The sequence below is a fragment of the Cervus elaphus genome, chromosome 9, assembly GCF_910594005.1.
Source record: "Cervus elaphus chromosome 9, mCerEla1.1, whole genome shotgun sequence".
NCBI classification, from domain to species: Eukaryota; Metazoa; Chordata; class Mammalia; order Artiodactyla; family Cervidae; genus Cervus; species Cervus elaphus.
Genome location: NC_057823.1, coordinates 68,586,962 through 68,608,814, shown reverse-complemented (window position 1 = coordinate 68,608,814; position 21,853 = coordinate 68,586,962). Strand labels below are relative to the sequence as shown.

Sequence of the window (21,853 nt, the reverse complement as noted above, 5' to 3'; positions counted from 1 at the left end):
CATGTTCATTGAGTCACTGATGCTATCCAATCATCTCATCCGCTGTTGCCCCTTCTCCTCCCACCTTCAATCTTTTCCAACATCAGGGTCTTTTCTAGTGAGTCAGTTCTTTGGATCAGGTGGCCAAAGTACTGGAGTTTCAGCTTCAGCATCAGTCCTTCCAATGAATATTCAGGACTGATTTCCTTTAGGATGGACTGGTTGGATCTCCTTGCAGTCCAAGGGACTCTCAGACTCTTTTCCAACACCACAGTTCAAAAGCATCAATTCTTCAGTGCTCAGCTTTCTTTATAGTCCAACTCTCACATCCATACACGACTACTGGAAAAATCATAGATTTGACTAGATGGACCTTTGTTGGCAAAGTAATGTCTCTGCTTTTTAATATGCTGTCTAGGTTGGTCATAACTTTCCTTCCAAGGAGCAAGCGTCTTTTAATTTCACAGCTGCAGTCACCATCTGCAGTGATTTTGGAGCCCTAAAAAATAAAGTCAGCCACTGTCTTCACTGTTTCCTCATCTATTCATCATGAAATGATGGGACCGGATGTCATCATCTTAGTTTTCTGAATGTTGAGTTTTAAGCCAACTTTTTCACTCTCCTCTTTCACTTTCATCAAGAGGCTCTTTAGTTCTTTGCTTTCTGCCATAAGTGTGGTGTCATCTGCATATTGAGGTTATTGATATTTCTCCCGGTAATCTTGATTCCAGCTTGTGCTTTATTCAGTCCAGCATTTCTCATGATGTACTCTGCATATAAGTTAAATAAGCTGGGTGACAATACACAGTCTTGATGTACTCCTTTCCTGATTTGGAAACAGTCTGTTGTTCCATGTCCCGTTCTAACAGTTGCTTCTTGACCTGCATGCAGATTTCTCAGGAGGCAGGTCAGGTGGTCTGGTATTCCCATCTCTTTAAGAATTTTCCACAGTTTGCTGTGGTTCACACAGCCAAAGACAGAACTCTCTTGCTTTTTCGATGATCCACTGGATGTTGGCAACTCAAATTGGAAATATTCTTGTGGCACTCCAAAGGTATCATGGGTGCTGTACCCACTGTGTCTAAGAAAGTCAGTCCTGCCTCCAGCTTAAGATGTATAGTCCTCAGCAGCCCCTATTCAAAAGATGAGGAAACCAGATCTTAGAGCACCTGAAGTTCTCCATGTAAGACCACATAGCTAGCAAGTACCCAGAACCAGGTCCTGCCTGGCCCAGGAAGGCAAACTCTTGATCACTTTGCTGTACATTTTCTCTCCCTTGTCATGTCCTGAAATGACTGTGGGAAGAGTTATATGACTCCAGAACCACCAGAAATGAAAGAAAAGCTTTTCCATGAAAGCACTTGGGCTGAGTGCCTTATGGTCTGTCCTCATTATTCTTAAAGCTAGTCGGCAGTTTAATTAGTGTTTGTAAAGTGTTTTCAAAATAAATAGTTGTGGATATGGATAAGATATATTTATTTCTTGGAATGGTTTCTCTCCCTAGAGTCTTTACCAAGAGTTGAGATGAAATTGTCACTTGTCCTTGTTACTAGTCCTCTTAGTTCCTCAGTTAAGGAAACACTGATTTTTTTTTTAGTTGCATGTGTTCACTAAAATATATGATTCGGCATTTTCACTCTCAGAAAATATTGAAAAATAATTTAAGCTGCCTTCCTGTGTTATCTATAACTTGTGTAGGACGTTGCTGGCTGCAGAGAAAGCTTGGGAAGGGGCACAGAAATGAGAGATTGGAAAGATATGGTCCCAAAGGGAAAGGAATAAGTATACTGCTTTCTTTTTCTTCACAAATACAGATCAAATAAGAGCTTCTGAAACAAAAAGGAAATGCCGCTTAGCATGGAAGCCTGAGCATCTAGAGGAGCAAGTCCAAGGGACTGTCTGCTGAGTAGACAGAACAAGTGCTCAGAGTTCATCAATGCTAACCAGTTACCAGCATCTGCGTGCCATCATCTCAAGGATTCCAGCAATGTCCATGGCTCGAAAATCTCTCTTCATCCAACTTCCTTCAATTGTTTGTCTTTGGATCGAGACTTTGAATCGATTACATTGGTGCTACATTGAGGGTTAGGTTGTGAATGTATGGGGAAGGTCACAGCTAACTTCTGATGCAGGTTAGAGAGAGAAAGAAGCGGGAGAAGTCTTACGAGATACAGGTCAAATGGGAAAGGCAAAGAGATGCCCATGGGGGCCTCTGGGGGAGAACACTCACTTAATGACTCAGAGAATAAGAGAACAGAAGGAAAGATGGAAATGTAGTGTTTGCTTGTATTTAAGGAAGTGTCTACACACAAATTTTACCAGTTTCACAATGTTCCTATGAAAGTTACTACAACCAGTTTTAACAAGTTGCCCCCTAATTTTTGCCCCCTGAATTGACATGCTGCATCAGTTCCTTCCACTAGGATACAGAAGAGTCCTTTACTATCTCAACTCTCAGACTATACGGCAATGGTATCAGCATCACCTAGTTCCACCCCAGACCTCCTGAATTAGCATCTGCATTTTCACTGGCTGCCTAGTGACTAATATAGACATGAGAGTTTGGGAAGCACAGTCTACGGTATACTTGAAGTGCTGATCTATGCACTGGGAAGACCCAGAGGAATCGGGTGGAGAGGGAGGTGGGAGGGGGGATCGGGATTGGGAATACATGTAAATCCATGGCTGATTCATATCAATGTATGACAAAACCCACTGGAAAAAAAAATAATAATAATAATAAATAAATAAATAAATAAAAGGTAGGTGGGTGATCTCCGAGAGGGAATCCTGAAGGCGGTAACCCTGACCCGCTCTGGTAAACATATGACTCATAACAAAAATGTGTGTGAGTACTTAGTAACATCCAATTTATTCTCAAGTTACAGCTAGGACTCTAGAGACTCTGCTCCAAACAGAGCTCAACAAATGTAAAATGTGTAGAATGACCTTATTCCATGTAGCGTTTCAGTTCAACTGCAGAAAAATGCTGTAAATAATGTTAGAGCCAGGGAACTGCTGGAGTCTTGACTTAAAAAAAAAATCAATAGCAACACAAAAGCCTTTCAATTATTTGGGGGCCAAAACACCTCTGCCACACTCTGCCTACTCCTAAATGTCAGTACAGTATTTGACAAACTTAATATGGAACACTCATGAACTGTGATGTGTTATATAAGTCATATTTGCTCAGGGGGAAAAGATAGCTGGAGTAGGAAATTAAAGCACTATTCCATTTGCTTCTAAAAAAGGAAAGTGAAAAGTGCAAGTTGGTCACTCAGTCGTGTCAGATTCTTTGTGACTCCATGGATTGTAGCCCACCAGGCTCCTCTGTCCATGGAATTCTCCAGGCAAGAATTCTGGAGTGGGTTGCCATTTCCTTCTCCAGTGGATATTTCCAATCCAGGGATCAAACCCAGGTCACCTGCATTGCAGGCAGACACTTCATCAACTGAGCCACCAGAGGAACCTACCCTTAGGTCTAAAAAAGGGGGATCCAGTAAATGCCTGGAGAATCCCAGAGATGACAGAGTGTGGTGGGCTGCCGTCTATGGGGTCGCAGAGATTCGGACATGACTGAAGTGACTTAGCAGCAGCAGCAGCAGTAAATGAAGTAATCTTACTTGCCACTGCTTTGATTTCTACAAGAGTGCAACCAAGAAAAAAAATTCCCTATATTTCTGTATATGTCTATTCTCAAAATGCTTTCATATATAAAAGGGTGACTGGGAGCATGGGTTCACATCCGGTTCTCCCACTTACTGACGGTGTTACTTGGAGGCAAACGACACAGCTTTTCTTAGTCTCACTTTCCTCAGTTCTGTAAAACGAGTATCATACTAATAGCTATTTCACAGATCTGTTGTGAATTTTAAAAAAGAGAATACATATAAAGTGTTTAGCATAGTACCTAGCACACAGTAAGTGTAGCTAAAATCTATCTACCATCATTATCATCAGCTAAGTAGTTTTTATTACCCTTATTTTGATGAAACACCGAAAAGTTCAGAGACCCATAAAACATCATGTAATTTTAGGATGAGGAGAACAAAGACCTCATTTCTTCCTTCTCAACCTCACTAGTGGACACTGCACAGACCTCAGTGCAAACCACATCATCTGTATTTATATTCATCCCAATATATATACAGTTCAGACAAAAAAATATATTTCAAAGCACAATAGTCATAGACCCTTATTACAAGTTCATCATTTGCTTGACAACCAAGAATTATATGTTGGCCCTCAAGAGGACTTCTTTGGGAAATGTTAGCACCTTTTCTTTGCTGCTGTTAATACACGCTTTACTCTAATGTTTCCCAGGGATGATCACACCTTTCCAAAGTGCCATTACAATCTTTCCAATATAGAGTAGCATTTGATAGAAGAGAGAATGGACTTACTTTAGGGCTGAGTTTTCTCAAAAATAACAGACTCTTAATGAATCTGGATATAATTAATCAGAATCAACCAGTCAGTTAATTCAGTCACTCAGTCATGTCCAACTCTTTGCAACCCCATGGACTGCAGCATGCCAGTCTTCCCTGTCCATCACCAACTCCTGGAGCATACTCAAAGTCATGTTCACCAAGTCAGTGATGCCATCCAACCATCTCACCCTCTGTCATCCCCTTCTCCTCCTACCTTCAATCACTCCCAGAATCAGGGTCTTTTCTAGTGAGTCACTTCTTCACATCATGTGGCCAAAGTATTGGATCTTCAGCTTCAGCATCAATCCTTCCAATGAATATTCAGGACTGATTTCCTTTAGGATGGACTGGGTGGATCTCCTTGTAGTCCAAGGGACTCTCAAGAGTCTTCTCCAACACCCCAGTTCGAAAGCATCAATTCTTCTACACTCAGCTTTCTTTATAGTCCAACTCTCACATCCATACATGACTACTGGAAAAACCATAGCTTTGACTAGGTGGACCTTTATTGGCAAAGTAATGTCTCTGCTTTTTAATATGCTGTCTAGGTTGGTCATAGCTTTTCTTCCAGGGAGCAAGTGTCTTTTAATTTCATTGCCACAGTCACCATCAGCAGTGATTTTGGAGCCCAATAAAATAAAGTCTGTCAGTATTTCCATTGTTTCCCCATCTATTTGCCATGAAGTGATGGGACTGGATGCCACGATCTTAGTTTTCTGAATGCTGAATTTTAAGACAACTTTTTCATTCTCCTCGTTCACTTTCATCAAGAGGCTCTTTAGTTCTTTGCTTTCTGCCATAAGGGTGGTGTCATCTGCATATCTGATGTTATTGATATTTTTCCTGGCAATCTTGAATCCAGCTTGTGTTTCATCCAGTCCGGCATTTTGCATGATGTAATCAGAATCTATACTATGATAATTGTCTATTCTGCACAATTCCACACAAGTTTATTGCTTAAAAATTACATTACAGCTTTCCTTCTTTGGGGAATATTAATGTAAAAACAAAGAAAGGGTCTGTATTCTAAACACTTGGGTTCTACCCATAAAATAAAACATTCCTCACTGCTGTCTGCTGCCACCTCTACTCCCAGCCACTCAAAGTCTGCTTAATTCCCTTTCATGAAAATTCTAACCAAGCATAATTATCTGATTTCTAAACACAGAGGAAAAGATACATTATAATTAAAGACACCAAATTTTATCTCCCCTTCTGAAATTCAGTAAAGTTAATTTATTTCCTCTCTTTGGATCTTGATTTTCCTAACAGTAAATAAAGATAATTAAGCTAAATAATTTCTTTGGTTTCTTTCAGTTCTAAAGTTATGTAATCCAAAAAAATAAAAAAAATAAAGTTATGTAGTCCTATGACTTTTAGTATCTTACACTGGAATAAGTAGGGAAGTGAACAAAGTGAAAATTAAAAAAAAAAAAAAGTATACAGATTCAGTCTAAGTTAACTGCGAAAGTTTTTGTTTTTGTTTTTTTAATAATTGTTCCTTAAGGCCAGGAGCTGGACTCTTAGAAATATAAAAGTTCAGCACTGACTGCTTTTATTTTTATTTGCAGTTTTGCTTCCCAAGTGACTCAGTGTAAAGAATCCACCTGCCCAGGAGCCCCGCAGTTTGGCCAGCCATGTTCCTCTCCGCGGCACTACGGGCCCGCGCAGCCGGCCTCGCCGCCCACTGGGGAAAACATATAAGAAATCTGCATAAGACAGCTGTTCAGAATGGAGCTGGAGGAGCCTTATTTGTGCACAGAGATACTCCTGAGAATAACCCAGAAACTCCATTTGATTTCACACCAGAAAACTATAAGAGGATAGAGGCCATTGTGAAAAACTACCCGGAAGGGCATAAAGCAGCAGCTGTGCTTCCAGTTCTGGATTTAGCCCAGAGACAGAATGGATGGCTGCCCATCTCTGCTATGAACAAGGTTGCAGAAATTTTAAAAGTACCTCCAATGAGAGTGTATGAAGTAGCAACTTTTTATACAATGTATAATCGAAAGCCTGTTGGAAAGTATCACATTCAAGTCTGCACTACTACGCCTTGCTTGCTCCGAAACTCAGACAGCATACTGGAAGCCATTCAGAAAAAACTTGGAATAAAGGTTGGAGAGACTACACCTGACAAACTTTTCACTCTTATAGAAGTGGAATGTTTAGGGGCCTGTGTAAATGCACCAATGGTTCAAATAAATGACAACTACTGTGAGGATCTGACACCTAAAGATATTGAAGAAATTATTGATGAACTCAAGGCTGGCAAAATCCCCAAACCTGGGCCAAGGAGTGGATGTTTCTCCTGTGAGCCAGCTGGAGGTCTTACCTCTTTGACTGAACCACCGAAAGGACCTGGGTTTGGTGTGCAAGCAGGTCTTTAATTTATATCCAGCTGTAAATAAGTCAGTGGAGAAATATGAATCTCCTATCTACCTAAACTTTTTATATTACTTATTCATTTCCATCTGTGTACACCTTGCTTGTAACCTAGCAACTTACAGCTGTTAAGTATCATGTCAGAACTTCAGAGCATCATTTTCAACTGCCTGTTCACTTACCAATATTAGGGTACTGTGAAATAAAAATTCTGTCAAATTTCAAAAAAAAAAAAAGAATCCACCTGCCAATACAGGAGACAGGGGTTCAATCCCTGGGTCAGGAAGATCCCCTGAAGGATGAAATGGCAACTCACTCCAGTATCTTATCTGAAAAATCTCATGGACTGAGTGGCCTGGCAAGCTACAGTTCACGGGGTCGCAGAGTTGGACATGACTGGGTGACTAAGCACACAACATGGGACTATAAAAGCCAAGGTCTTATTTGAACAGGAGGAAGAATACAGAAGATTGCATCATTTCCTTCTTCTTACCCCCTCTCCTCATGCTCTCTCTCTCCCTCTGTGTCATACAATTGAACATGGATATATAAAATTCATGCATGATACTGTTCTGTTATATTCAACTTTTCATTTATTTTGTCCTTCACCCATAGTCTACTCGTGGTCTGCGTCTGTAATAGCTGTAAGAACTATAAAGGTGGGAAGCTCAAGGTCTCAAGGCATGATTAGGGTCTAAACTTTCTTGATTTATTGTAGAGTTCTAAGGACAATGCAAAATTGATTTATCCATGAATGAAGGAAATAAAACGTGCGCTTGGTCAATCACAAAGGATATTTTCAGAAGTCAAGCCAGTAAGTATAGGATTCCCAATCCGTGATTCCTTCCTAAAGGTTTATTGCTCCCTGAGTACTACTGGCATAAAGGTCTTGAGATTTAATTGTTTGAAACGAGATTGTGAAAATTAACTTCAGAATAAAAGTTCATATCTTTCCTGGGACATCAGAGGGCAAAGGACCAAAAAATAAAAAAGAATGAAAGTCCATGGCAAAAATGAATCTTCCAGCAATATCTTATATATAAAGAAGTTATTTATAGGATGGATGCATAATTTCTTAAGAAAATTGGACTTCATCATAGCTGTCTTTGTTCAAAAGCTAAAATTGTTTAATTCTAGCCAATTGTTTGTCATTAAACTTTATTGTCATTTAATAGTAATATAAAGTACTTATTTTCTTTCTTTCAGAGTTTCTGGTAATGCTATCCCAATTCGAAAATCTAATGAGAATTTGGTGTTCATTTTGACATTTGTTGGATTAACTAGACAGGCAATATCAGATAAATCCAACTCCCTAACTATATGCAATTTCTTTTTACCGTTAAAAACACCATACATTCTTGAGAATGCACTGCACCTCTTATGCCACAAATATAATTTATTAGGGTGTAGTCCCTTTACAATACTGTGTTGGTTTCTTATGTAAAATGAAGTAAAACAGCTATATGTACACATATATCCCCTTTCTCTTGGATCTTCGTCCCATGCCCCCTCCCAAATCACCTCCCACCTAGGGTACCACAGAGCACCTGAGCTTCCCGTGCTACTTAACAGGTTCCCACTAGCTATTCATTTTACACATGGTAGTATATATATATGTCAATCTCAACTTCCCAATTCATCCCACCCTCCCTCCCCCCATGTCCACATGTCTATTCTCTGTATCTGCATCTTTATTCCTGCCCTGCCAATGTGTTCATCAGAACCATTTTTCTAGATTTCACATGTATGCATTAATATATGATATCTCCTTTTACCTTTCAGAGTTACTTCATTCTACAATTTGAGGCAACACCTATCAAATTACCAATGGTATTATCCACAGAATTAGAGCAAAAAATTTTACCATTTGTGTGAAAACACAATAGCTCAAATAAGCAAAGAAATCTTGAGAAAGAAAAATGGAACTCGGAGAATCAGGCTCCCTGACTTCAGATTATACTTCAGAGCTACAGTAAGCAAGACAGTATGATACTTGCACAAAAACAAATATAGATCAATGGAACAGCATAGAAACCCAAATATAAATCCACACGCCTATGATCACCTAACTTATGATAAAGGAAGCAAGAATACACAATGGGGAAAAGACAGTCTCTTCAATAAGTGATGTTGGGAAACTGGACAGCTATATATAAAAGAATGAAATTAGAATAATCGCTAACACCATAAACAAAAAATAAACTCAAAATGAATTAAAGACCTAAATGTAAGGCCAAACACTATAAAACTCTTAGAGGAAAATATAGGAAGAACATTCTTTGGCATAAATCACAGCAAGAATTTTTTTGACCCACCTCCTAGAGTAATGAAAATAAAAACAAAATAAACAAATGAGACCTAATTAGCTTTAAAGCTTTTGCACAGCAAAGAAAACCATAAATGAGATGAAAAGACAACCCTCAGAATGGGAGAAAATATTTGCAAACAAAAGGAACTCACAAGGGATTAATCTCTGAAATACAGAAACAGCTCACACAGCTCAATATAAAAAAAATAAACAATCCAATGAAAAACTGGGCAGAAGACCTACACAGTCTCTTCTCCAAAGAAGGCATTCATACACTTCTTAGAATTGAAATTACAAAGGGGAAAGAGCTGTCATAAGAAATGGATGATCTGGACAGTGGCAAAATCTCACATTGAAAGTTATTTAGATTTAGTAAAAGTCTAGTCAAAAAAAAATTTATTTTCATGAATACTTCTGGAAGTATGCTCTGAAAACACTTTCTCTATGAGATGTTCTGGAAAAATAAAATCGGAATCTCTACCTACCAACCTATACTTCAGCCTTCTACCTGAGTGTATATATGTGTGTAAATATTCAAACATATTGAATTAATTTCTTTCTGCGGTCAAGTCATCTTTGGAAATGTTATACACTCCATTCAGTTCTTAGAGAATGATAACTTTATGGTAGTTTGTTCAAGGTTCTGAGAAGCCTGTAATCATGTAACCCTTTTAACTTTATTTATTTGAAAACTTGTTGGGCTATGGAACCATCATTTCATGAGCCATATTTTAACTTCCTATAGAGTACACTATAGGACATGCTATCATAATCTATCCTTTAATTTGGAAATATGGGGTTGTGGTCTCCTTGATTAAACCTTCAGCTCAATCATTTCAAACTTTAGAATGAACGAGCTTATAGATAATAATCTCCGGAACAGCTATCCACTCATTCAACAACACTGTCCCCACACATTCTCCACACCAGACCCTTCTGATCACTCTGTGCGTGGCATGGATTATTAAGACCACACCTTTTACCTTCCCCATTAGTTAGAATCCTGGTCAAATACCATTTCTTCTGTGAATTCTATTGCAATGCCTATGATCAAATGGATCTTTTCCTTCTTTGAACTCCAAAAGCACTTAGCATTTCCACAATTATGATAATGATTTATAAATCTTTTAATATGTCTGAGTCTTGATTTGATGCCTAATTTTTTTAAGCTCTTAAAAGGGCAGAACTCTATTTCATGTATTTAAGACTCATAGCCCTAATGTGGTCTTAGTCAAATAAATCATCATTCACTTGACATATGCAGCAACACCGAACCTTCTGCCCTTATAAATTACATCATCCTGGACTGCCCACAGATGAGAGCAGCTGTCCCTTTCTTAAAGTGCAGCAATCTATACTGCATTTCTCAGTCTATATTTATAAACAGGAAATTAACTGCCTTCCATCACTGTTCTAATTGACCTTCAGCTTAGGTTTGAAAGGAAAGACCTCAGTCAAACAGGAGGCTTTATTGATGGTATCAATCCATTAATGGCGCCTTTGGTTTCCTTATAATGGTGCCACAGGCAATAAAGAAACACATTTTGGTAGTCTGGGTGGTGGGGGTCAGTTTGGCATCTCAAAAATAAAGGTTCCTCAGTAAATCAGCAGGGAAACTTTCAGGCCAATACTTATTTCTTGCTTGAGTTCAAATCTTGAGGAAACATCAAAATGAAATCCAAGCTAATTTGAGAGGGAAACAGAAGCAGCTAAATGTCTGCTGTGCAATTGGACTGAGACCTTTCCAAATCAGCTTAGTTAATGCTGCAAAACTGCCTCACTAAAATAGAAAACAGCCAACATGTTAACTGGCCATTTCTAATTCTCAGTGCACTGATTGAGTACTAAATGCATTATATTTACTCCTTAAGTCACTACATACTTGTCACCTTGCTACAGACACTGCTAGGAGAAGACATGGAACTTAAAAAGATCTTTGTAGAAACACAAAGGGCTCTTAGTTTCTTTTTGTGCAAAATGGGACTAGAGGTTTCTGAGACTCAGGGATGTCAAACAATCCAAAGATATGCAGCCAAAATGAGAAAGAACAGTCACTTCCCTTGGCCTTCACTTAGTTAAGCATTTCTTAAATGAAGAGACAATATTTTTAAGCAAATTTTCCAAGTAATTCTCATGCACAGAGATTTGAGAAGCATTATTTTAAGGAATTAGAATGACAGCAATAGTGAAACAGACTATAAACACTCCACTCAGACAGTAAGCTTTCTTCTAGAAAACTTGCGTGCAAGAAACATATCTTCTCTCTATATGTTCAAGCATTCAGAATAATGTGAGTTATGTAATATATACACAATTATATACAATAAAATGGTGGACAGGAGAAAGGGAAAACACAAAGACAGGAAGCAGATAGAAAGGGCAAAAAAAAGAATTTCATTCAGAGTGCTTGGACAGGTTCATTTTTCTCTTGAGCATAGCATGCAATCAAGAATTCTCTCCACTGTTACATGCTATCTTTTGAATGAAAAAATAAGGTAATCTTAATGTATTTTCAAAGAGCTTTATTTTATTCTTCATTTTTCAGGTTGAATACCTTCCAAAAAAAGTCACTATCTTTAGCCTCTAACAATCTTCTGCTAAAACGGGTTATCTTTCTAAACTGTTTTGAGTTTCAAGGAAGAAACTAAAACTTTTTGAAAACTTACTTATGTGCCCATCACAGAGCTAAACACTTTACAAAAGTGCTCTGTCATGTCACATTCAAAATACCCTTGACAAGAAGTCACCCTTATCTCTATTTTACCAGTGAAGGTGATGGTGATGATGATGACTGAGCTCTTCAAAAACAACTGGGTTTATCCTTTATATCAATCATCTCATTTAATTTATATACCATCTGCGTGCATGCTCAGTTGCTAAGTCATTTCTAACTCTTTGTGATCCCATGGACTATAGCCCACCAGACTCCTCTGTCCATGGGATTCTCCAGGCAAGAATACTGGAGTGGGTTGCCATTTCCTTCTCCCAGTGATCTTCCCAACCTAGGGATCGAACCCAAGTCTTCTGCATTCCCTGAATTGGCAGGCAGATTCTTTACCACTGAGCCACCTAGGAAGCCCATACCATCTGCATGAAGGTAAACTTTAAATTACTTTTTTATAGGTAAAAACCAGGGGGATTAAAGATAATAACCAAGAGCCTGGACTGGATTCAAGGTCTAACTCTGTCATTTACACATATATAACCCCAATGAGAAAAGGTTCAGTGGTCTATCTCCTCCTCTTCCACATGGGGAAGGAAAGTCTCCCAACCAAGCATGAATAGGACATGAGGGACATTTACCCTTTATTATCCATACACAAGAAACTCATGGGGAAAGGGTCCTTCTTTCGAATCTTCTAAGGTTACTCTGTGCCCTAGGCTCAGACACCACTGGGCAGGGAGATATAAGGCAAAGGTAGACATAACAGTGGGTTTAAAATAGAAAAAATTATTTTACGTCTGTGTTTTTCTTAGTGTGAGCCAAAAACAATGGTATAAATTTGGTGTCCTAGTGAATATCCCATCATATCCAAAGTGCCCATTTAGGGACGTGATATTTGATATATTTTTTAGTGAATGTGTCAAATATTTGCTTTTTGTTCTTTCATTGAAATGGCTTCTTATTTAGCTTTTTAAAGTCATTAAAAAAAATTCCTGTGAATTGCATATTTAATCAGTAGATGTCAAGTCAGCCTTTTATACGTGCCAGAAACTATTTTTAGGGGACAAAAGTTATAGCAATAGTGACTAACTTGAAGAAACAAAGCAGTTTTTTTTTTAAGGCTATTTTCAGAATTGTTTGTATTAATGAAGAAAAATAAGGTGTCCATATTGAAATCTTTACTATTTAGAATAAATACATCATCTGAACAAAGTATAATAGTTAAACACTGATTTTTCACACATGGGGAAGCGAATCAGAAAGTTAGCAGAACAAATTTGCTTTAGGTCTGTGTTCCAGTCAAATGCTGATAACTGAACAATGCTCAAATCCAGAAACTCAAAATACTTCCTCCGGCAGAGGCTTCCATCAAGGCATGTTCACTGAAATCAAATTACTTTTGGATTAATGTAATTTTTTATTACAACATATAAAGTACAATTTTGTCTATATTCTAACCAACAAAGCAAACATAATTATTAAAAAGGTTTCAGCTCAAAATCTGAATTAATGAATGAAATCTGCCAAATGTACTTATTTCCCAGGGCTGTCTTAACAAAGTAAGGCAAATACGGTGCTTAAAAAGAGAAATGTACTGTCTCGACGTTGCGGGATGGGTTGGTTGGGGGTCAGCTAGAAGTCCAAAATCAAGGTGTGAGCAGAATCTGAAACCTCTAAGGGAAGACCCTTCCTTGCCTCTTCCAGCTTCCTGTAACCCCAGGAGCTCTCTTTTCCTTAACAGTTCATTCATCAGTTATTTTTACCTTTTGCACCTTACATTTATGCAGCAAAGAATGAGCATGCTACACCTTCACTGATGTATCCAAGTTCATCTCATCTACCTTCTCCTCTCTTCCCAACAGCAGAGCATAACTCAGGAAGTTCTCCGTCACTTAATAACGAAAATCATTTTCCTTCAGGGCCCAGTAACTTGTCAATCCTGAGACTTTACCAGAAGTACTGTCAATGTTTCCATTTTTAGCAACATTCTGCTTTTGATAATGTAGGTTTTCCCCAGGACAAGAGAAACTTTCTCTGCAACTCTCCTATCCTCTTTCTGAGCTCTCACCAGAATCACCTTTCACATTTCTATTTCTATGAACAACCTCTTCGAGGTCATCTAGACTTTTTCTATCAAGTGTCCTGAAACACTTTGAGCCTCTGTTTTTTACCTGATTTCAAAGCAATTTCTGCAGTTTTTAGATAGTTGTTGCTCCACTTGCCGGGACCAAATCTGTATTACTTTCATAGAGCTGCCAGGGCAAAGTAATATGAACTGGGTGACTCAAAACAATAGAGATTTATTTGCACAGTTTCGGAGAACAGAAGTCTAACTTCAAAGTGTCTGTAGGACCATGCTCCCTCTGAAATTCTCAGCAGAATCTTTCCCCACTTCTGTTGGTGGGTTTGACCCTTGGTGCTCTCTGGCCTGCAGCTGCATTGGTCTGATCGCTGCCTCTGTGGTCACGTGACATTTTCCCTGTGTGTCTGTCTTCACAGGGCATTTTTTCACTTCTTCCAAGGACACCAGTCATATTGGATTAGGGCCCAACCTAAAGATATCTGAACTTCATTACATTTCAAATCCAGTTCATAGTCGAGGGTACCAGGTGTTACAATGTCAACATATCCTTTTGGGTGGGGGGACAATTCAACCCGTAACAGTAAGCATGCCGAGTGTCAACTAACTGTCTCTCAACTCTGAATTCAATACCTGCTTTCTTTCAACTGGCCAGGCTTTCTGTAATTAGCTCTCCTCAATGGCTTTGAGCTCTCCTCAATGGCAATAGCATTGAGCTTCCCTTGGAGGGACACACAGGGAGAAGGTCCTTTGTTCTTTTTTGCTACTGTGCTGTGGATCGGCATTGTGGGTGTGAGATTTCCAGTGGAGCTGTGACCCAGCCACCTGCTCAGAATCCCTTGCCACACTGCAGCCTTTGCTCAGTTTGACAGTAATAACCTACCAGCAGCTTTCTTGACAGAGACGCCATAAGCTCCAGGACTCTGCCCTCCCCAAATCCTGCTTTTTTAATATAGGTCCACACTCAGCTTTCCTGCAGTCAGGAAGATCCCATTCATATCACTAGTCATCACTCCCTCTGCAGGCTTATCCAATGTATGGCTTACCATACCCTAGGACCTCCTTCACCTGCATACTCATACCACCTGGTCAGGTGTACCCCCTTTGCCCTTCAGAAGACTGCCTGCCACTTGCTCAGTGACTACAGACCAGCTCTGATCCAGATCAACAAGCAAACTCCTCTACTATCCAGTGGGCTGAAACATACCTGTAATCAGGAAGAACAAATCTGACTCTATATTAGATCTGTTCCTTTTCCCATGCTTATTCATGCTGACTCTACACCTTTTATAAAAGAATGCTGCCTATAGCCTGAAAATGTACAGGGTAGCCCATTCTCAGGGCTTTGACCTTTAAGAGTCCATTTACCTAGAGATAAAAAGTTGAAGAACAGGGAGTAATATTTGTCTGCTGGAGGTTTACAGTAACACCATGACCTGAAACATGTGGACAGCTACAAGAACAAAGGATTGCTATACCAAGAAGTCTGCAACAATGAACCATACTTCTCCCTCACCTTGTCTTTAAAAGTGCTTTACTGAAACCCTTCAAGGAGTTTGGGGGCTTGGAGGGTCACAAGCCACCTGTTTCCTTGCACAGCCCTGCAATAAGCCTTTCTCTGCTCCAGACTTCAGTTTGTTTGTTTGTTTGTTTGTTTTGCCTCACTGTGCATTGAGCACATGAACTTGCATTTGGTAACATACCCTGTCCTATATAAAGTCTGAACCCTGACCCTGGGGAGAGGGTCCCTTCCAAGTCTGGCCTTTGTTGGGTGCTCTCACTCAGCCCTAGGGCACCATAGGGAGGTTCCTTACATTTTACAGCTACTCTTTCATCAGAAGTTAATAACTTTCTTACATTAAACCTTCCCTCTTCAACTTGCTGTGTGGTCTTTATCTCATAAGTGGATTCATACTGATACGAAAAGCTTTTATTCAAACTTCTCTTATGTCCACTAGATTGGCAACACCCTGAACATAAAGAATGAAATAGCAGCATCTTAGGGTTAGGAAGCAAAGTAGAAGATCTTGAGTGTAGTCCTTTCCAGTATAATACATCTTTTTCGGTTTTTTTTTTGTTTATTTTTTACTGAGGTATGATTTATATACAGGCACTTCAAGGCTGTATACTGTCACCCTGCTTATTTAACTTATATGCAGAGTACATCGTGTGAAATGCCAGGCTAGATGAAGCACAAGCTGGAATCAAGATTGCCAGGAGAAATATCAATAACCTCAATATGCAGATGATACCACCCTTATGGCAGAAAGCAAAGAGGAACTAAAGAGCCTCTTGATGAAGGTGTAAGAGGAGAGTGATAAAGCTGGCTTAAAACTCAACATTCAAAAAATGAAGATCATGGCATCCGGTCCCATCACTTCATGGAAAATAGGTGGGGAAACAGTGGAAATAGTGACAGACTTTATTCCACTGGGCTCCAAAATCACTGCTGATGGTGACTGTGGCAATGAAATTAAAAGACACTTGCTCTCTGGAAGAAAAGCTATGACCAACCTAGATAGCATATTGAAAAGCAGAGACATCACTTTGCCAACAAAGGTCCGTCTAGTCAAAGCTATGGTTTTTCCAGTAGTCATGTATGGATGTGAGAGTTGGGCTATAAAGAAAGCTGAGCATCGAAGAACTGATGCTTTTGAACTGTGGTGTTGGAGAAGACTCTTGAGAGTCCCTTGGACTGCAAGGAGATCCAACCAGTCCATCCTAAAGGAAATCAGTCCTGAATATTCATTGGAAGGATTGATGCTGAAGCTGATGCTCCAATACTTTGGCCACCTGATACGAAAAGCCAACTCATTAGAAAAGACTCTCATTGGGAAAGATTGAAGGCAGGAGGAGAAGGGGATGACAGAGGACAAGATGGTTGGATGGCATCACCGATTCAATGGACATGGGTTTGAGCAAGCTCTGGAAGATGGTGAAGGACAGGGATGCCTGGCATGCTGCAGTATATAGGGTCACAAATAGTCGGGCTCAACTGAGTGACTGAACAACAACAAAGTGTTTATCTTTAAAAGTATGCAATGCTATGAGTTTTGACAACTATATTGACCTGTGTAAATACTACAACAATCAAGATATAAAACATTTCTATCCCCAACAGACTCCCCATGAAACTTTATAATCCATTTCTTCCTACCACCCTCAGTCCCGCACAACCACGGATCTGCTTTCTATCCCTATAGATTAGTTTATATTATCTGGAGTTCTGCAAATGAAATCTTACAACATATATTCTTTTGCATTTGGCTTCTTTCACACAAGTTTAACAATGTTGACATTCATCTATGTTGTTAGCTATATCAGCAGATCATTCCTTATTGTATGGAATTTATTCTCATCCAGCCTTCCCCTCCAGCATGCAAAGCACTGCATAGGAGAGCCCAGGCAGTATTTAAACACCTGTCCACATCTGCATGCACTGCACCTGGGTTCCCACTGAGGGTGTGGACATGAAAAATGGACTACTATGGCTAATCACAGCAGCCAAGATGCCAGCAAAGGTGGAAAAATTCAACCTTCAGGAAAAATGGGTAACCAACTTGCAGCCCACTGAAGCTTTCTGAGCGGAGTAAGACAGAATGATATTGAAATACAGTGGCAATTGTTTATGGGGCTCATCTGACCAGCTGCCAGGGTGTGAAGGGTAGTGAAAAGAGGGTCCTCACAGTAAGTTTGCTCCCAGATGCTCCCATCCTCCTTCCCGTCTGGAGAACACACAGTTTCAGGCTTTCAGAACCTAAAAATACATACAACCATCCATCTTAACAAATCCAAACAATCCCAGTCTGGGATACACAGAGTTTATAGAAAGCCCAGCTTTGGAGAAATTAAGTTAGTAAACTTCCTTTTTCATTTTCTTGATCTTGTTATTTCTCACCTTCTGGCAGATTATCAGTCTACCTCTTTATGCTTATTTACCCAATTACCTTTACTTAATTTCTTTATTCACTCATTCATTCATTTAGCTTGCCAACTTATGTTGACTATGCCTGTTGCTACTGGAGAATCAGTGTTGAGGAAATTCAGACTGATTTCTCCCCTTACAAAGTTTATGGTTCAGTGTGGGGGAGAAAAAACAAAACAAAACAACATGACCCAAATAACCTGACAAATGATGATAAAGTAAATACTGAGAAGAACAAAACCTGCTGCATTTTGTCTAATAAACTTATCTGATCCCAGAACTCTCTGTAGAATAAAACCCACTCAATTCTATTGAGCTAATCTCTTGAAGGACACTCTAGTAGGAGGTGTGGACTCCATCATAAAAAGGGACTGAGCAGATGCTTCGAATGCTATGATAAAACCCTCACAAAAAAACAAAGTAAGTGCTTGGCACCTTCTTGCCTACTTTAAGCATTCCTGTGAATGAGATTATTCCTGCTGAAATATATCACCACGGGCAACTGCCTGTCCTTAGAACAGGCAACTGCCAAGACTGTAAGTCTGTGTATCTGCAGAAATGTCCCAAAAACTAATTTCTGGGCAATGTGAGATATTCTAAGATATTTCCAGCTCAGGCTGTTGTACTCCGTGAAAGGATGGGGTTGCCAAAGGTGTCCCATGGAGAGCACGCTGCTATTCAGAAATGTACAGTAGACCACACTAATAAAGAAATTAAATAACTGCTTTCCACTGTCATGCTCTGATTAAGAAATCAATACCATCCATCCCCAATAGAGTGTTCTAATTAATGTGATCTCATTTTACTTTGTGAAAACTCAGGCAGGTGGTCATACTGAAATTGATGTTTTATGTAACACGTACAGCGTGGGACTCAGCGAGTGCAAGGAGCAGGGATGTGAATGGGAAGCATCTTGGGGGTGGTGGGTAACAATCTAGGATATGTGTTTGAATAGTTGAAACCATCCCATGATACTTGTGCTGCAGGAAGTTCTGGGTTCTCATCACTGGCAGTTTCACACAGAGAAAGGATGCTTAGCCTTGAGGATGCTGTAGAATGGCATTTTACAAAGGTAACAGAGAGCAGGCATCAAGAGTGCAGACCTAGAGGGGCTTCCCTGGAGGTCTGGTGGCTAAGACTCCACGTTCCTAATGCAGGGCGCCCAAGTTTGATCCCTGATCAGGAAATTAGCTCTCACATGCCACAACTAAGAATTCAGATGCCCTAACTAAAGAGTCTGCATGCTGTAATGGAGATCAAAGATACTGTGTGACACAACTAAGACCTGGCACAGCCAAATAAACAAATGATAAATATATAAAAGGTACAGACTTAGAGCTAGACAGACCTGGATTTGAATTCTAGCTTCTGAGTTTGAAAACTGGCTTGACACTGAGCAAATTTGCTAATCTCATTCACTCTCATATTCCTCTCTTTTAAAACAGATATTAAGAATAGTATTTCAGAAAACAAGCAAACTGATTGAAAAATGGGACAAAGACCTTTACAGCCACCTCTTCTAGGAAGACATACACATATATGTGTGTGTGTGTATATATATGGTAAAAATAAGCATATGAAAACATGCTCACATCATATGTTATCAGGAAATGCAAATTAAAACACCAGCAACATATCACTACACACCTATTAAAATGGTCAGTTTCTGGAACACTGACAGCTCCAACTGCTGGTAAGGATGTGGAGCAACATTCATTGCTAGTGGGAATGCAAAATGGTATAGCCAATCATTTTAATTCTATTTCTATCTTTGAAAATACTTGATTTAATGTATTGTATTATTACACCACATCTACTCTAATGGAACCAAAATTTCCTTGCCTTTATATATTATTTAGGAGCCTGTGATAGATTCAAGAAAATAAAATTGCCTTCTCCCCACACCTAGGTATTCACCTATATGTTGTGTCACCTCCCTGTGGTGGATTTACAAGGCCAAGCTATGTGAAGAAATAAAGTTATCACTAACCAAGGATATGAGAGACCAAGAGTTAAAAGCAATCTGTGTGATTCAGGCCTTTTAATACTGAGAGATGGTGTCTGCTGGTCGCTTCACCCTTCTTCTTTCTTTCTTTTTTAAAAAATCTTGTTCCATGCCTCCATATTTATCTTTTTCCTATCAATCTGTTTATTTCAGTGCACTTCAGACTGAACCATATTGCAGCAGTCGGCTTCCCTGGTGGTTCAGATGGTAAAGAATCTGCCTGCAATGCGGAAGACCTGGGTTCAATCCCTGAGTCAGAAAGATCCCCTGGAGGAGGAAATGGCAACCTACTCCAGTATTCTTGCATGGAGAATTTCATGGACGGGCTATAGTTTATGTGGTTGCCAAGAGCTGGACATGACCGAATGACTAGCAAACAATTTGTAAGACAGTGCAGTGGTTTCTTACAAATTAAACATCCTTGCACCACAGATTCCAGCAATGTTGCTTTATGGTGTTTACCCAAGGGAGTTGCAAACTTATGTCCATACACACAAAAAATACCTGCACACGGATGTTTTTAGTAGCTTTATTCATACCTGCCAAAACTTGGAACTAATGAAGATGTAATTCAGTTGATGAGTAGATAAACTATGGTACATTCAGACAATGGAGTATTATTTAGTGCTGTAAAGAAACGAACCATCAAACCATGAAAGGGCATGGAGTAGGAACATTACACAATTATTACTAAGTGAGAGAAGCTAATTTGAAAAGGCTATATACCATGTGATTCCAACTATTTGGCACTTTGAAAAAAGCAACATTCTAGAGACAGTAAAGAGATGAGTGGTTGCCAGAGTTTGGAGGTGGGAAGAGGAGGTGGGAATGAATACAAAGGAGCATGGGGTTTTTAGGGCATTGAACATACTTTGTATGATACGATACCATAAATGATAGATACATGTCATTGTTCATTTGTTCAAACTATGGAAAGAAAAACACCAAGAGTGAATTGTAATGTTAACTATGAACTTTAGGTGATTGTGATGTCTCCAGGTAGATTCTTCAAATGTAACAAATGTACCATTCTGGTGGGGGATGTTGATAGTCAGGGAGGCTATGCATGTACGGGCTTCCCTAGTGGCTCAGACAGTAAAGCGTCTGCCTGCAATGCGGGAGACCTGGGTTCAATCCCTGGATCAGGAAGGTCCCCTGGAGAAGGAAATAGCAATCCATTCCAGTACTCTTGCTGGAAAATTCCATGGATGGAGGTGCCCGGTAGGCTGCAGTCCATGGGGTCGCAAAGAGTAGGACACGACTGAGCGACTTCACTTCATGTGTGTGTGAGGGCAGGGAGTGTAAGGGGGGGGTCTCTGTACCGCCCCTCAATTCTGATGTGAACCTTAAACTACTTACAAAGTCAAGTCTTAAAAAAAATGATCTATGCCTCACAGAGGTAATGCAAATTAAATATGACAATGTAGATAAAATATTTAGCATAGTACCTGACAGGTGAGTACTCAGTAACAAGTAGTGATTACTATTACCTAAAACTTTTTAGTGATATTATTACTTTTAAAAATAACAGCCAGGTTGCCCTTTATGGTATTTATATTTTATGAGGCATGATCAGATTACTGGAGAAAGATGAATTTCAATTAAGACAACATGACCATAACAGGACTAGAAAATTTGGTTAGGGGGTTTAGGAAGTATAAATTATCCCTGGTCACATTGCTATGTTCTTAGACTATCAAATCAGCACTCATCTGTGTGTTACATTGTGTTACAGGATCACAGAAACTTCCATGTGTCGAAAATGGTCAGATAAGTGGCAATTTTATATGGTTCTATTTATATGATCCAAATCATACCTCACTATCTTATTTTTAAGGAAAGAGTTGATCATTAGAAGTAGTGTAAATGAACATCAGAAAAATATTTATCTCTGTAATTCTACAGAACTCCCAATAAAACACTGTTAAAATCCCTGTGGACTTCTTAAAAGTTACTTTCTTCCATCTCTAGAGTTCTGTTTGCATCTGTTCAATACCTTCCTGCTTTGAGCACCCTGGGAATAGCACCTATGGTCTCTATCATTTCCTGTGGAAACAAGGCTAAAGTGCTAGGTCTGCC

At 39.4% G+C, this 21,853-nt stretch overlaps 2 protein-coding genes across 2 annotated transcripts in view; one reads left to right on the top strand and one right to left on the bottom strand.

Moving 5' to 3' along the window:
• SGCD (sarcoglycan delta) overlaps positions 1 to 21,853 on the bottom strand; it is a 426,046-nt gene that overhangs the window by 280,652 nt on the left and 123,541 nt on the right. The gene's annotated exons all lie outside the window — the stretch shown is intronic.
• On the top strand, positions 6,022 to 7,027 carry LOC122700474 (NADH dehydrogenase [ubiquinone] flavoprotein 2, mitochondrial-like). The gene has a single exon (XM_043913388.1). It carries the CDS (start codon positions 6,047 to 6,049, stop codon positions 6,794 to 6,796), a length of 750 nt encoding a protein of 249 aa, XP_043769323.1. The 5' UTR covers positions 6,022 to 6,046; the 3' UTR covers positions 6,797 to 7,027.

Bases quoted from the DNA above. Each gene is read 5' to 3' on its own strand.
- LOC122700474 (XM_043913388.1), top strand. From the start codon at position 6,047: ATGTTCCTCTCCGCGGCACTACGGGCCCGCGCAGCCGGCCTCGCCGCC.